Raw genomic sequence first — 14812 nt, forward strand, 5'->3', positions numbered from 1 at the left:
CTCTCATTTGAATTAATCTTTCTATTATCCCATATTTTAAAATTAAATTTTATTTGAAAATTAGTTTCATACAAATGTGACTCTAGTAGTGCTCCACAGAACTGCTTGGATTCCTCTATTTTCAGAAAATATAAATATAAAATATAAAGTAAATGATTAATAAGTTCACTCTACGATCACCAATTTTAAATCAACTCACCTAAAGTTTGCTATGTTAAAAAATGATGAAGAGGCTTGGATTATAATTGGGAGGCGGCCTATCTATAGTGCCTACACTAAACGAGGTTTTTTTTTTTTTTTTTGGGTACTGCACAAATTGTTATTGTTGAACAATAATAACCATTATTAATGCTCGACAGTGGCAAACAGTAATTTGAATTTACTATTGCAATTAGGGTGGATGCAACCCCGTAAACTTTTGTCCTCAACTTCTCTTTCAAAGGATTTTAATGGAATTTGAAAAGGTCCATTGATTTTAACTACTAAATTTCAACAACTTTTTAGTTTAGATACCAAAATTAAATAGTATTTTAGATTAAGTACTAGTTGAAAAATCAAACAAAATAATAAAGTAAAAAGTATTAGAATTTACAAATATTACATCACATGCCACTACAATAAAAAAATAAAAAAAATATTACATCACAAATATTACATTAATTTATACTATATTGTATTAAAAAAAATCAATCTAGTCACAACTTAACTGTGATTGTCTTGGTAAATTGAAAGAGACAACTTACACCACTATACTATGTATTATTTTGAGTAAAAATATTGTTTTGACCTCTATTTATACTATATGAGTATATTGTAGTATAATTTCTCTAAAAAAAATTCAATTAAGTCACAACTTAACTGTGACTGTTTCACAACTTAGATGTGACTGTCTCACAACTAAATGTGAAGTTGAGACTACATTAGCAAATTTTCAAGATAATATAAAAGTCTCAAGGGCAATTTTGTCAAAACCATATAAATTTTAACTAACACCCATCATATGTGGGCCAAAGGATAAAAATGTTAAATGGAAAAGGCTCAAATCAAAGGGCCAACATATTTGTGACATAATCTAAAAAACTACATTTAAATTTAGTAGTTCAATTGAAATATTATATGGTCTTTATGTTATATCAAAAAATTATTGGGATTTGGTATTTAATCCTAATTTTCTAATTTTATAATCCATAAAATTTATCAAAATCCAAAAGAATTAGCTAGAATTCTCAAATAGTGTTGCTATATATTAAGTGTTGCTATCAAATAGTGACTATATTATAAAACATGTTTAAAAAAAAAAAGGTTGAGCACTAGGCGTCTGTGCCGAGCCTCAACTCATTAAAAAGCAAATTGTCATATCACCGTGTTTTTTAGTGGACAGACTTATAAGGCATTTATAAAAAAAGGGAGATTTAGAGTCCAGTCCATTTTATGAGTATTTCTTAGATTAAGACCGTTAGTGATTTAGGATTTTTAATTAAATCATTTTATTTTTCTTCTTTAATGACTTTATCTTAGATTTTAACTCCAAGATTTTAAGCTCCGCCCAAAATCTCAAAGTTAAAATCTAACATGCAGCCTCTACAAAGCCCACTCTACACTCTAGGAGGGGAAATACCCTTCAAATCAGAGAAGGACTTTATTATAAATTAAAAAAATTTCTTATAAATTTTAAAACACCCCTCAGTTTCTATCTAAAAATTATATTTCTAAAGAACTTAAGCCTAATTATCTCTAAAAAAAACACCAACAAAATATATGTTTGGCCCCAAATTTTTTTGCTATTTTTAAGTTGGTATTCATTTTGCTTTTTTTTTTTTTTTTTTCTTTCTTCCCCTCAACACATGTCGTCTCAGAATTCATCAACAGAAATTGGCACATAAATATCTTTGATCCAACATAGAAAAACAAAATAAAATAAAGGCTTAATTACAAAATGCACCCACCAACTATGAAGGGTATTTCAAATTGGTCCATAAACAAAAAAATGTTTCAAATTAGTACACTAACTAATAGAAAGTTACAAAATAGAACATACGTTACAAATTCCGTCAATAAGAGCGTTAAATGCTAGTGTAGACAGTGCTAATATGAATTTTTTGAATAATATGGACACTAAATTTACACCACATGAATTAATGATAACAAGGTTAAGGGTTTAAAAGTTTTTGTAGTTTTTTTTTATCAATATGACATTATAAATCCATGTATAGCAAATTTGGTGTCCACATTATTAAAAATTCAAGTCATCGTTGTCCAAAGTGGCATTTAATTGTCTTTCTTGACGGAATTCATAACAAATTTGCTATTTTATAATTTTTTATTAGTTAGTATACTAATTTAAAATATTTTTTTATTCATATATCAATTTGAAATACCCTCTAGTGGTTACATTTATAATTGAGACTAAAATAGACGAAATACCAACGAGATATTAAAAAAAAAAAAAAAAAAAACTAAACAAACTGCTCTAACCACCAAGACTTCCACTATCAATCACAAGTTCACAACTCTCTCCCTCTCTCTCTCTCTCTCTCTCTCTCTCTCTCTCTCTCTCAGTGAGACATAGGGCTTGAAAATGCAGGTTCCAGGTGTTATTAGTGACGCTTCAATGGTAATTCCCACATGTGGTGGTCTCAGGTGGCCAGAATTCAGACACTTCCATACCCACTCCCACACCCATTCACATACACTCTCTGATTCCAAGTCATTTCTTTCTGGTGGTGTTTCCAGAGTAAGCTTTGCTCCACTCTTTGATTTTATGCTCTTCAGTTTCTTTTGAATGAGTTCCCTTTATCATGCGTTTGGTTTCTAGGCAAGTGTGAGAAAATGAAAGGGATTTTTGAGATTCCAATTTAATATAATCTGTTTTTGTTAAGAGCTTTTCCTTTCTTTGCGAATAACTGGACAAGACCCAGATGATATATTTTGTTTTGCTCTGTTTGGTTTCCGAAAAAACGTAGGAAAAGAAAAGACTTATAAATTTATAATATATATATAGATAAATTTAGGAGCTGAGCACTTGTTTGTTACTGATAAACAATTATCTCCATTTGGTTTTTGGGGAAGTTATTTCATGACTAAATTTTCCAAGAACAGCAAAGTACAAATGTAGCAGTACGTATTCATTACAACGTGTGAACTGTTTGTTCATTTGGAATTGACACTTCAGTGCTTGACTTAATCTCAAACCCATTATCATCATCATCATCCTTGTCTTTGTCTTTGTCCCAAATATATGGGTGAGGCGGAGGCCACATGAATTCTCGTTCTCAGTGTCTCCTATTACATCTGTATTACTTAAAGAAGAAATTTGATCTAGGGCATGCTTGTCAACGAAGAAAAGTAGAGAGAAAATAAGATTTGGGGCTAAATTTTGTGCTTTCTCATTGTTTAATTAGAATGATTACCCAGACGAGTTTTTTATACATAAAGCTAGTTGCACTAGCATAACAGATCAACTAACCTCAGTTTTAACCAGACACTTTGGTACAGCTGGCAACTTAACTATGGTTAACTAGGGTCAGGTTAACAAGCTTTGACCTTCAACTTCAATCTGAGTGAGCTGCCTTTCTGTGACTTGGCTCTTTGTGCTGCTGAGCTTGTGCAGCAATTCCTGCTGCGGGAGTTGTATTGGAAGGTTTGGGGTCTGATGGGAGACAGTACATTTACACTTATTCCCATATTAGTTTTGGTCGGCCTCTTGATCTCTTATCTATTTATTGCTCCTTAACATATAAATGCATCTAGTGGTCTATGTTGTATATGCCAGTATTGCTTCTCTGCATTTATGTATGGTGCATTTTCCTTCCTCTTGAAACATCATCATCCTTCAATTTATATGGTCTCGATTCTTTCACATCAATATTTTTTTTCTTTTCCCAAGGCGGTTTACAGATCCTCTCCTTCTTCAATTTAGAACTCATTCCAGTGAAGATGCTGATGTGCCTCAAGTGGATAAACCACCACTTGATGAAGTTGTGCAAGAGTGTCAAGACGAATTTAGTGTATCTGACCAGTAGGGCAATATTTGCCTCTGGACATGGAGATGCTTTCCGTTTCAAGTTATTTTGCCATTCGACTTGGATGATGTTTTCTGTTATTTTCTGTTTGTCATGTTAGTGAAATCTTTGCAGATGTTTCTTCAATATTTATTTGCCATTTGACTTGGATGATGCTTGCCAAAGAGTATATTGAAGGAAGATTTCACCATAATGTTTCGGCACTGGTCTTAAATTTTTGCAAACCAAATGGTGTGAGGGAGAGGGAAGGGGAAGAACTGAAGGCAGAAGATGATGGTGAATATTGGCAAAAAGAAAAAAATAGATATTGATATGGAAGAATCAAGACCATTGGAATAATTGAAGGATAAGGATGTTTAAAAAGCAGGAAAATGCACCAAAGTTAAATGCAAAGAAGAAAAATCCATATATGCCGATGAATCTAAACCTAACATGGAAGCGGGAGTCCAGCTCAGCTGGTGGACTGTAATGAGGGACGTGATCTTTCTCACGACGGTAATGAAATTATTAGTAAGGCGGGCCCTTCTACTTTCTGGGTCTGGATTTGTCGTGGGACAATTATGAAGAAATGGTAAGATATGTGTAAGAGTTCTCATAGATCTCTCTTTTACCGGGAAACCTACAAAGTAAGAATGGGAAGAGGAAAAGGAAATCCTACGGGTTGGATCGCTCATGTGTCCACAGGACAAATCCTATTTGAAATGGATGGTGTGAGTTTCTCCAATGATTTCCTATATCTTATCACTAATAGGTTTCACTCCCAATATTTCTCAATTAGATTGATTTTCAATTCTTTATTTTCTACTCACACCTATCATCTACCTTAACATGTTTATTTTTCTACATGAATGTATTGCTCTTACTTTAATTAAATGTCCAATATTCTGTCCTGATAAAGTCTGTTGGTTTACCATTATTCCCAAAAGCTTAAGCAGTTAAGATGCGAGCCAAAAATTATTTTATATTATAATAAATCCTCTCACATGTGGGTCTATCCACCACTAGAGCCCAACTCATCGAATTCAATTCGCACTTAGGATCTCCTGCTCTGATATCATATATAGTTTGTTGGTTTACCACTATTCGCAAAAACTTAAGTTGTTAGGATGTGGGCAACAATTATTTTATATTCTTATATGCCCATATAGAATGCTAGTCTAATGGCAGCTCTATTATACTTCGTTTTAAATTTAGTTGGTATCCTTTTATCACATTGAATACCACTGACTTGTCTTCATTTGGTCCGTGTTATTCCAATTATATTTATTATGTCATATCTATTTCCTCGTAATATTGTATCCCTGATCCCAAATATAAAAAATGATATGGTTGAGTGACCCTTTACTCCTGAATTGTTATTTGTCTATTATTGTTTTGTGTCCTTATTGAATTTGCACTCCATATGTTTTTTAGTTTACCAATTTTTAAAAGTTTTTACTCGTGCATTTGTCTATGTTACCATTTGTTTCTCCAAATGCACTTTTATTGACTGATGGCTTGGAGAAAAAACATGGCATGCATTAGTTGCCCTGAAGCTGACTAAAGGTGTTAATCACCATTATGCATGTGAATTTCCTAGAAACACTGATTATCTAGATTTTTTCATTGATTTAAGGAAAAATGCTGACATAAAAATGCTGTATGGATAGTTCTGCACCATATCACCATATTCCCTATTATTGTTCTTGCATATCCATGTTGGGGCATTAAGCCTACGTTTTGGATCCTTGACATTCTGTATCGCCTCCCCCTACTTTATTTATATGCTTTTACAAAATTTCTTCTTTCTTTTCTAGAGCTGTCCTTCATTTGGCATCCCAAAGCATGGAAATGGACTGTATAAGTGCCGAGCAAGAAGCTTGATTGTGAGAGCGTCAGAGGATTCAAGTGAGAATTTGGTGCCAGTTGCTCCTCTTCAATTTAAATCCCCTGCTGGCCAACTTTTGGCCCAAATATTGCAAACCCATCCACATCTACTACCTGCAGCCGTTGATCAGCAACTTGAGAACCTTCAAACTGATAGAGATTCCCTGAAAGAAGAAACTTCTCCTTCATCTGCCAATCCCCTCTACAAGTAAGTACTGTGATCTCTCACAAGTAGTTATTTCGATTTTATTGTTCAATGGATGAGTAGACCGTAAAGTTCTCAGATTTTGACACAACTCTGATGCAATAGCTACAGCTTGGTTAGAAAAAGAAGTTTCCTCTTTGGAAGCCCAAGACCAAGCCCATTGGCTCAAATCTAACAATAACGAATTTTTTATTAAAGGGAAATTTTCATGGTAGTGTAAGAGTCGGTCAATAAAAAATGGTAACAATGAGAATAATTAAGTCAAAGAGTCAATCTAAGAGTTAATAAGTGTTATTAACAGTCAATTTGTTTGGGCTACAGCACACACCCTAATCATATGCAAAGAGCCATTCCATCACCTATGGTAATCTAATTTATATGGGAATTTCATTTTGAATTATGCGGCCCAAATGAATTTATAGGAGCAGCATTGATGATCAATATGGGTTAACAATGTGATATTGGAGCACTTTCTTTTTGAAATTGGAAAAATGGTAAGCAAGGGATTATAAGTATAGGGTCTGGGTTAATTAGCACAGTTTTTAGTTACATTTGGTAATAATATTTGTGGCCTTGAAACTTGATTGGAAGTAACTAAGAGCATTAACTTGAGAGATAGAATACATACTTCTTTGGGTTTGGTCCACTGCAATTAATTAGTGTCTTTGTGTCCATTAGTTGGATATTATAACCTGTAAGAGACCACAGGTTGTGGCCTAATGGTCATATTCATACCTACCCTCCCATGGAGTGATCATATGTTTGAATCCTAATGGAGTACATAGTTGAACCCTCAGGTCTGTGAGAAATTTTTGAAAAGAAACATAGATATTCCAAAAGATTGCATTAGGTCTACAGTGCTTCTATCATCCTGCCTTATGCTTACTTTGCTTTCTAGATAGGATATAACGTTTGACATGCATAGTCACATTTGCTTTGAATTTTGGCCAGTTTTAAACTGCTGAGAGATTTATAATTAGAATTTTATAATACAGATTGTATTACATTGTTGTGCTCATGTTATGTGCTTCTCTAGTCACTTTTGTGTGGAACTTACTAGCAGCTACCACTGTAGTTATTCATAATTGATCGTTTCTCCTTCACAAGGTGTATGAGTTTTTCTGTGGCTTCTTTTTGGCCTCTACACACCATAAATACATATTGTGTCTTTGATTGATGTGATAAGTCTTTCATAATGTTGGAATAACTGCTCATATTTTTCTGTTCCAACAACCATTTACACTAACTTTTCAATACTTCTATAATTTTAATTTTATTTTTTTAAACTTTAAGAAAAAATATATACCTCACTAGTTTGAAATCATATGATATATGCCCACAAATTCAATTATAAAGAAGGCATCATGGCATTTAAATCCAAGATCTGTGTGGACTCTGTCTTTGTTAAAAAGGTTGCCTACAAGAGCTTCAGTAGGTTAAGTAAACTTGACAAATGCCAGTAAATCATTCTAGTAGTACTTTTTTTCTCCTCACTTTTTATGCTTAAACTGGGGCTCAAAGCCTAGACAACAAAACAGAAGACTAGCCCACTGGGCCTAGCAACACATGCTCAGACATACGTCATAACTGAAAAAACCATAGGAGGGGGATTCTCAAAGGTGGAAACACCAAGGTCAAAGTTGAATCTTAGTTTAGCCAGACTCTCAACCAGCATGTGTCTCTCCCTGTTGATGTGAACCATATCAAAAGTTCCAAAAAGATCCAGTGAGCACTTGTAGCCTCTGACCAAAGATTCAAGAGGATGCATGTCACTGTGGTCCTCCTTCATAAGCACCACCAAATCATCATAATCTGATTGCACCATAATCTTACCAAATCCTTTTTCTTTAGCCATTTTCAAATCCATATACAAATCCCACATTTCAGCTTCCAGCACAGAACCAAACCCCAGATTCACAGAGAATCCACAGATCCAGTCTCACCTGATTAGGACTGATAAGATCAGGGAGGAGAGGTATGACTGAGCAATGGTCAGATTTGCTTCTTGGGAGGTGCATCACAAAGGCCATTTCGTGAAACCTGATCTTGTGGAGGTTCCTTGGGGAAGCACCTCTCCACTGGCCATTACCGATCCCCCTGTACAGGCTCTCTAAACCATACCATTACTCTAAGTAAATTAGATCCCTGATAACCCAAATCTATCATAGCATTCCTATCAAACCATTTCTTGAAACCACCAATCCTACCTGCACAAGCACCTCCACATTTTTTAGGAACAGAAAGTATGCTCATTGAAGCCACCTGCAATGAGTCAGGGGAGTTGGTGGTTCACAGCAACCTCATCTAGGTACTTGCACAACCTCTCTTTTAGTGGTACAGGGGCTTGCATAAACAGCAGAAAAAAAGCCAAACCTGTTTGCCAGGGATAGCGACACAAGAACTGAGAAACCACATGTATACTCATTCTTTTCTCATCCCATAACATCCATAAACCACCTGAGATACCCCGAGCCTTAACCACATGAGAATTAGGGAAACCCAATCTTCTGAAGTTAACTTAGCCCTTGCAAAAAGCAACTCTAGGCTCACAGATAACAATAACATCCATTTTGGCATAACAATCAAATTCACCAATAGCATTCCTGAATTTCTTACCATTCCAGACCCTAACTGTAACCATTAAAAAAATAATGAGGAAGATAGGTCTCAACAGATTTCAGGTCAAGCATCAACCATGTCCCTCCAACTGGTTCGAGGAAGAACCATCATCCTCAGAGGCCAGGGATTCATCATCGTCATCAAATTTTACACATGCTCATACCCACGAGGCTTTCAGGAACATTAGGAACCAGAAGCTCACCATATTCAAGATTCTCCATGCACACATCACCCTATAGATCTACAATATCAGGAGGATCATGTCCAAAGAAAGAAGATTTCTTACCATGCTTCCGTGCAGCACAGTTCATCTCCATACAAGGAGCCTTCACACCAACTCTCTCATGAATCACCTGATCATAATCTTTTGTCTGCACTCTATTTCTGGCCAATCTGCCACCAGTAGCACCACTCATATTCTTAGTGGGAGCGGCACTAGAGCTGGCCAGTTTGGTATTAGTAATCACTTACTTGGAAACGACATTGTTAGAAATATCATTCAGACTCTTTCAAGGCCTTCCCACTTTTTGACTCCCTTTATCTCCCGCCACTTGCTTTCCCTTCACCTGTTTCTTTGTTACATCATTCAAATTGCCGAGATCAGCCTCAGTTTCCTCATCATCATCATTTTGCAGGAGTACAAACCTGGAACCATACCCTTCATACAATGCGTCTGCCCCTTCCTTTCCTTAACCTGCATCCAAATGCCATAGAAAGGCTCATTATCCCAAGGAGCATGAGCAAGGAAAGCTGTCTTTACATTTGGTTGTCTCCACCCCATTAACCTTCTCAGCTTCTATCACCTTCTCACTAGGTTTACCATACAATTTTCCCTGCTATGGCTAAAGGTTCCACTCTTAAAACAAATTAGTTGAAGACCTACATCCAACCACTTCTCATCAACATTCATGTGGGGTTTTAGGGGTTTAGAGGGATCCACCTCTACACAAATCCTAGAAAATTTGCCTTGAGATTGAGCAGAGGTGGGATGGGTCGGCCTTCAAGGCTTTCCCAATCATATTACTAATGCCTGTCAGCGATCCAATTTTGAAAACTTCATAAGGGAGTTCCAGGAGCCTTTACCCAAACCGCCATTTTGCTAGTCCTTTCTTCACTAGCAACGAATCCTGGTCTCCATTTCTGCATCACCAAGTATTGGCCAGTAACCGCCAAGCACAAACATCAGATCCTCCATCAGAGAAAAACAGATGCTGTAGAAAGCACAGGCAAGGTCAATAAGTTGCATCAATCCCTTCAAACACCATTTCTGCCGAAGTCTGGCCAGCAGGAAATTGTAAGAATGAGAACAATCAATTAGTTTGATAATCAGGGCCTTCTCCCATGGATTGTAGAGCTTCTCCTTGATTGCTCAACAAAACGAATTGGTGGGCCCTTCTGGCTTTCACAGGTGACACAGTATTATCATCAATGTCCTTGTCAAACTCAGTAAAGGCATTGGAGCTCATTAGCATAGACTTGAATCTGGAATGCACCCCAGTCAGAAAAGCAGCACCACCATCTTTCTCAAACTCAATTACTGGTTCATCCTCAGATCTAACCCTTTTTGAGGATCGCAAGTTGGAAAAGGGTTTTGCCAGAGACCGGTGTCTGTTTCTCCATAAATTCCTCGCCCACTGATGGCCTCGCCACCGAGGAAGCGACAGCCTCCATAACCTGTGCCACTACAATAGGTGATAAGCAAGCAAGAAAGTGTCAAAAGTTCATTACATTTGTTAGGATCAGGTGCGTTCTCAATTCCCCATCCATGCCATCTATCTATATTCTAGCTGCCACAGATACAATTGTAGAATTCACAGCAATCCAACCCACCTCTTGTTGGGCCTCTCTCACGACTCTCTCCCTCTGTTGGTAGTTAGCTGCCGCTTTTGCCACCTTTTCTAGTAGTACTTATACGTAATCATTGGGTGTGAGATTCTGTAGTACAGTCCAAGAGTACTAGTTTTTATTTCTCTGCTCTTTTCTAAAATTTGATTTTGAAAAGGAATTGACTTGAACAATGTTTGTTTAAATATTTAAATGGATTTTAATTATTCTCTTAATAATCTATTTGGATTCCTTATTATGGAGTGTGGTTGCATTGTATGCATGTGCTTGTGTTTGCTTGTGTGTGACATGTGATGATTACCAGTTATCAAAATGCTAACACCGTAAACATATTATGCTACAATTTGGCTAAGATCAATTTATGAGTTTTGTCCAATGTTTTATCATGAAGCCCTAAGGTTTTGGCACAATCACTGTTACCATCATTAGAATACAATTACCATGCCTACAGTTGCAAAGCTGATGCATAACTACCCTCCCCCAGCCTATTGCAACCAGTCCCTCCACCGTTTCTGTCAACTCAACTAGCTGATATCCAATCAGAGAAACATCACAAGTGCACAACTACCAAATATCCACCTGCATACGCACTGTTTCCATGTTTGCCCCTCCTTTAGCGGCAATACACTACTACTACTAGCACTACAATATCAAAATCATCACCAGTGACCATGTTGCTGCGACCACTCACCACCTTGATTTGCATTAGACCACCATCAGTATATTTCCTTCATTAAAGTCAACTGCATTCTTACCTCCCATCACTATCACCTCTTCTAGCCTAAATCATAGCTTCTTTATTTTTCTTTCTTGAAATTCAATTTAACTAGACATGAATTAAGTTTCTAAAAGACACTCACCATATATTTCTACATACTCTATAGTTTTAGCATATATATTTAAGAATCTCTTAACATATTGGTGCTTGCTCTTTATTTGTTTTCACCAACCTATTGTTTTCTTAATTGTTTTGATATATGGGGACATAGAGTAACTTATGAAATAAAATCATAAATTTTAGGAGAATAGCTGAAGTCAAAGAGAAAGAAAGACGCACGGCATTGGAAGAGATAATGTACTGCTTGATCGTGCGAAAATTTGTAGACAATGAAATTTCAATGATCCCGAAGATATCAGCAACCTTGGATCCTACTGGAAGAGTGGATTTCTGGCCAAACCAAGAAGAGAAACTAGAATCTGTTCATTCTCCTGAAGCATTTGAAATGATACAGAGCCACTTATCTCTTGTACTTGGAGAGCGACTTGTGAGCCCCCTTACTTCCATCGTTGAGATTAGCAAAATCAAACTTGGAAAGCTGTATGCTGCTTCAATAATGTATGGATATTTTCTCAAAAGAGTTGATGAGCGGTTTCAGCTTGAGAGAACCATGAACACCCTTCCTGAGCGTTTCAGTCAGGATCCAGCACCAGCAAACCAGCTATGGGATCCTGATTCCTTAATCAGGATACCTCCTGATGATGGTAGTGATAGTGATGAAGGAGGTTTCATGGGCAATGGTGAAGGCAAGTCATATCGGTTGAGATCCTATGTGATGTACTTGGATGCAGAGACTCTTCAGATATATGCTACCATAAGGTCAAAGGAAGCTATTTCTTTAATTGAAAACCAGACACAAGCCCTGTTTGGGAGACCTGACATCAGGATTACTGAGGATGGTTCAATCGACGCATCGAACGATGAAATGATTTCAATTACTTTCTCTGGATTGACAATGCTTGTCTTGGAAGCTGTTGCATTTGGATCATTCCTATGGGATGCTGAAAGCTATGTTGAATCCAAATATCACTTTGTCAAAAGCTAATTAAAGATGATGTTATATTGATATATTTGAGAAGAACTTGCCTGCACCCCCAATGACACCAGCTGGCATCCCCTTCCCACCCTCTCTCTCTATCTCTCTCTATCTCCTTCTCTTTTTCTTTCTCTCTTGTGATACCACCTGTCCCCCTAACACGGGGGCAGGTAAGTTATATTGATTTATTTACGCTCTGTGGCTGCATAAATTGTAATGTACTGAACATAGTGCAATGAGTTTCCTGTAAATATAATGTTTAGGAAATTTTTTTCTTATTGTTTCCCAAAAGTTACATACAGTTCGGATCATGTTGAAAATTTAACATACTTAATCCCAAATGCAAAGAATAGAAACAATATAAACAGAACTGCAGGAAAGAATTAAAATAAATACGGTGTAGACTGTGTAGTTTGAACTTTGATCCAATATGTAGCTTTGTTGCTGAGCAACCCCAAAAAAAAAAAAAAAAAACTTGTTGCCTATATCTCCTGAATTTATTATTTATTATTGAAATTTTCTGTTATCAAATCCATATTTCGGATTATTGTTCCAACACTTGTAATTAAGAAAGTTCAAATTGTACAAATGCACGCATATGAATGCATTAAAAAATTAGTAACGATTAGTCCTTAATTATGTATATTTAAATAATTAAAGGGAAGGTTAATTTATTTAGCATCATTGCCACTGTGGTCCAAAATCCAAATCAATGACAGGCAAATTATGCCTATCAAATGGTAGCTTCATTTTGGCCAAGTAAGCTGCAGCTGGAACAAGCTTGAGATTGTCACAATTGCATATCTCAATCATGAATCCATCTGGGTGAAGAAGAGCTGGTCAATTTTATTCCCATTTTCAACATCCTCCACTGCCCTTTTCATGTAGTTTATATTTAGGCCCTGCAATTTCTGCTCCATTGCTTCCATGTCTCCACACTGGAATGAGATGTGGTTGTCAATGGGATCTAACTCATGGTCTGTGTCTGAAGGGAGCCTTTGCTCATCCTTGGACTGCATCAAGTGAACCCCAACTCCATAATTAAACAACCAAGCCCCATCAAAATCAAAAGCTTGTGGCCTCTCAATCAAATTGAACCCCAAAAATTTGGTGTAGAAATATACTGAGTCCCCCACATTTCTACACAGCCTTGATATGCGATTCAGGGTCAATATTAGAGGAAGTGGGTCTTTTTCCTTTTCACCATACCCTTCATCTTTTTTATTTTTGTGTGTTTTGCAGTCCTCTTCTTTGCTGCCATATGTTTCTCATATGCTTTCATTGGTTTTCTATCTATTCAAGCACTCTCATATTTAATTTCACAAATATTTCTTGAGATTTTTTCATATTTTCACATATATCCCCTGAGATTTTAAAAATTATAACGAGACTCCCTGAAGCAGCAAATCAATTGACAAAAGATATGTCAATCAATCTATCAAGCAAAACGGTAAAAAAAATTTATTTCAGTCAACCAACACTTGTCCATTGTTTACAACTTAGGGTTTAACTTTGAGGTGACTATGAATTTAACTCTATTGTCAAACTTAGCGGCCGACGAATTAATTGATAAAAGGTTTGTCAATTGATCTATTAAGCAAAAATTTTGTAAAATTTTATTTCATTTAATTAATACTCTTTCATCGCTTGAGGCTTAAAATACTTTCATGAGTCGGCCCAATATGTTTATTTCTTTCATTACGTTGACAAGTCAAATAATGAAAGAAATAAACACATAAAACATATAGTACCGTCTCCTAAAAAATTCTCATTTTTTACCATTACAAAAACATGGTCCCATTTCCCCAAAATGCCCTTGGTGTCTCACTAAATTACAAAGCGTGCTCTCTCACGGCTCCTCACTGTATGAATGTCTTTCACTTTTTATTTTCTTAATATATGGACAACAGTATCCACCAACTGCCCCTCATTTTACCAACCTCCTGATTATTCCAAAAACTCAACCCCTTCGTTAGCATTATTTCAGTTGCCCACCTTTTATTTATCCTTTTAATTTAATTTTTTTATTCCTTTTTGAATAAATTAGCCTGTAAAGCATAACAAACATCCAACTTGTTAAAATGTAACAATAAGGCAACATTTGTAACCTTTAAGTCACTTAGCATATTTAGTTTAGTTTTAATTCGTTTATTTTTTTTTTTTAGTTTTGTTCGTCTTGAATTTTATTCTCTCAAATTTTCTTAGTTTCTTTGGTATATAAAACTTATATTTGTTCAAAATGTAGTGAAAATATGTTTGCAGTCGCAGTTTCAGTTTTCTAACGCAGTTTCAATTCGCAATTTTAGTTTGCAATTTCAGTTTGGTGTTTATTGAAGCTGTTTTGGGTGGGTTGGACTTGTGTTAGTTTCAATTTTTAATTTTGAGTGAATTGGACTTATATTAGTTTCGGTTTTTAATTTGGGTAGGTTGGACTCTTGTTA

General features: G+C 35.9%; 1 protein-coding gene and 1 pseudogene across 1 annotated transcript; one reads left to right on the top strand and one right to left on the bottom strand.

The window, feature by feature from the left end:
* Positions 1-2511: 2511 nt before the first annotated feature.
* Positions 2512-12654, top strand: LOC147273402 (beta-casein (DUF760)). Its single transcript, XM_086228018.1, has 3 exons — positions 2512-2734; positions 5819-6096; positions 11579-12654. The coding sequence occupies exons 1-3, from the start codon at positions 2579-2581 to the stop codon at positions 12378-12380; spliced, it is 1236 nt and encodes a 411-aa protein (XP_086084144.1). The 5' UTR covers positions 2512-2578; the 3' UTR covers positions 12381-12654.
* A 227-nt stretch (positions 12655-12881) lies between these two features.
* LOC147273403 (glyoxylase I 4 pseudogene) lies at positions 12882-13860 on the bottom strand (annotated as a pseudogene).
* Between the last annotated feature and the right edge of the window lie 952 nt (positions 13861-14812).

Source organism: Dryas octopetala, chromosome 9 (assembly GCF_963921425.1).
Source record: "Dryas octopetala chromosome 9, drDryOcto1.1, whole genome shotgun sequence".
Taxonomy (NCBI): Eukaryota; Viridiplantae; Streptophyta; class Magnoliopsida; order Rosales; family Rosaceae; genus Dryas; species Dryas octopetala.

Coding starts and splice junctions, on each gene's coding strand:
- LOC147273402 (XM_086228018.1), top strand. CDS start 2,579: ATGCAGGTTCCAGGTGTTATTAGTGACGCTTCAATGGTAATTCCCACA. Junction 2,735..5,818: donor TTTCTGGTGGTGTTTCCAGA/GTAAGCTTTGCT, acceptor TTTCTTTTCTAG/AGCTGTCCTTCATTTGGCAT. Junction 6,097..11,578: donor TCTGCCAATCCCCTCTACAA/GTAAGTACTGTG, acceptor CATAAATTTTAG/GAGAATAGCTGAAGTCAAAG.